This window comes from Eurypyga helias, unplaced genomic scaffold (assembly GCF_000690775.1).
Source record: "Eurypyga helias isolate BGI_N326 unplaced genomic scaffold, ASM69077v1 scaffold21180, whole genome shotgun sequence".
In the NCBI taxonomy this organism is placed as follows: Eukaryota; Metazoa; Chordata; class Aves; order Eurypygiformes; family Eurypygidae; genus Eurypyga; species Eurypyga helias.
The window spans coordinates 10,235-12,105 of record NW_010224138.1 but is presented as its reverse complement, the minus strand read 5'-3'; the positions used below and the strand labels follow the sequence as shown (position 1 = coordinate 12,105).

General features: G+C 35.6%; 1 protein-coding gene across 1 annotated transcript in view; it reads right to left on the bottom strand.

Annotated features, from left to right (window-relative positions):
- Positions 1 to 780: 780 nt before the first annotated feature.
- LOC104516356 (structural maintenance of chromosomes protein 6-like) overlaps positions 781 to 1,871 on the bottom strand; it is a gene marked incomplete at both ends in the record, with an annotated part of 8,380 nt that continues 7,289 nt past the window's right edge. Inside the window, 3 exons of the mRNA XM_010160663.1 lie at positions 781 to 879; positions 980 to 1,099; positions 1,573 to 1,680. Of these exons, the coding sequence (XP_010158965.1) occupies positions 781 to 879; positions 980 to 1,099; positions 1,573 to 1,680 (327 nt within the window). The remainder of the gene's footprint in view (positions 880 to 979; positions 1,100 to 1,572; positions 1,681 to 1,871) is intronic.

Below are 1,871 nucleotides of genomic sequence, written 5' to 3'. Positions count from 1 at the left end.
TAACCATTCTATGATTCTATAAAGTAAAAAATTCTTAACTGTAATACAAATACATAACTCTCTTTTTGAAACATTAAAGAAAAAAAAAATCAAGGAAAAAATTAGTCCCAATTCAGCACGTTTGGAGAATGAGTTTCAATAGACTGAAAAGTTCAAATTAACAATGCCTAGTGTTTCTCTGCAAGATATATTTCATATGTGAATCTGAATGTTTGGCAAAATTATTCTTCCTTGCTACCTATGGAAGTTTTAGCAAAGAGTCTGTTAAATTTGCAGATGTCTCCTGAAATCAGACACTGATCTGTTCTACAGGCAGTGATACCCAACGAAACCTACATGACAGACCTCCAAAAAATGCTCCAATGTTACAGAAATAGGCATCAAGTGTGTACTCTCAAGAATAAGAGTGTAAATTACTGTTCACTGGTATATGCAACGCTAGTCATTTCAAATTCCAAGTCAAAATAATACAGGCCTTACCTGAAACAAAAGTATCAGCATGAAAACCACACTCCTCTCCCCACCCTCCCTGCCCCAGCTAAACAATAGAAAACAGTCTCCTGAATGTAATTACCTGGCGAAACGTGCTACACAAATGTTACTGTCAAGTTTCAGATGGCTAAAAGGTGTATAAATGGGAATGTTCTTTGCTGTTTTGAAAAGCTAAGATGGACAGTTTCAATAGCTTACAAGATCAAGTACAATCATAGTTTAAATTTCACTTTATTCTTGAGTCAAGAAGCCAAAACTAGTGTGACATGGTTTAATCCATAGATGTACCTGGCATTCTTCTATCTTCTGACGAAACCTCTCAGCATTTCCTTCTTCAACTCTGATTAGTTCTTTGATTGGCTGTATTTCTTTTTCCATCTCACCCACCTAAACAGAAGCATATATTAGCATATATGAGAATGTTTGCAGCAGACTGCGAATAATTTAAAGTATGTTTCATATGAAGAAACATATTTTTAACATTTACCACTGCCCATGCCATTTTATGTTTCAAATCTTCAAGACGATTTCGCAGGTCGTTCACAAACCCAATGCTTTTGTAACGTTCCTTTTTTTCACAATAAAGCAGCTTAAGTTCTTGAAGACGCTTAAAAAGAGAGAAAAAAGAAAATGAGAGGTTCAACTGTAGTGCAAAAAGCTGTGCTATAACATGAAATCTTGGGAAAAATTACTTTTTATAAATTTAATGTCACTAAGAGATTAAATAGGACAAGGGGTAACAGGTTTAAATTGAAAGTTGGAAGGTTTAGATTAGATATCAGGAAAAAATTCTTCCCAGAGAGGGTGGTGAAGCACTGGAACAGCTTGCCCAGAGATGTTGTGGGTGCCCCATCCCTGGAAGTGTTCAAGGCCAGGCTGGATGAGGCTTGGAGCAACCTGGTCTAGTGGAAAGTGTCCCTGCCCATGGCAGGGGGGGTGGGAACAGATGGTCTTTAGGGTACCTTCCAACCTCAACCATTCTGTGATTCTATGAAGACATAATCAAATCCAAACTATGTAGTTTAACTCCTATAGTTAGCGCTCAGATCTGTACTAATAATTACTTTAACTTTTACATACCTCTACTCCTTGTTCTATCTGAATACATGTATTTTCTTTAGTTTTCATAATAGATGAATAATCTTCTTTCATTTGTTCCAGCTGAGTTGCCTTCATAAATCTGTGATTCTATGAAGACATAATCAAATCCAAACTATGTAGTTTAACTCCTATAGTTAGCGCTCAGATCTGTACTAATAATTACTTTAACTTTTACATACCTCTACTCCTTGTTCTATCTGAATACATGTATTTTCTTTAGTTTTCATAATAGATGAATAATCTTCTTTCATTTGTTCCAGCTGAGTTGCCTTCATAAA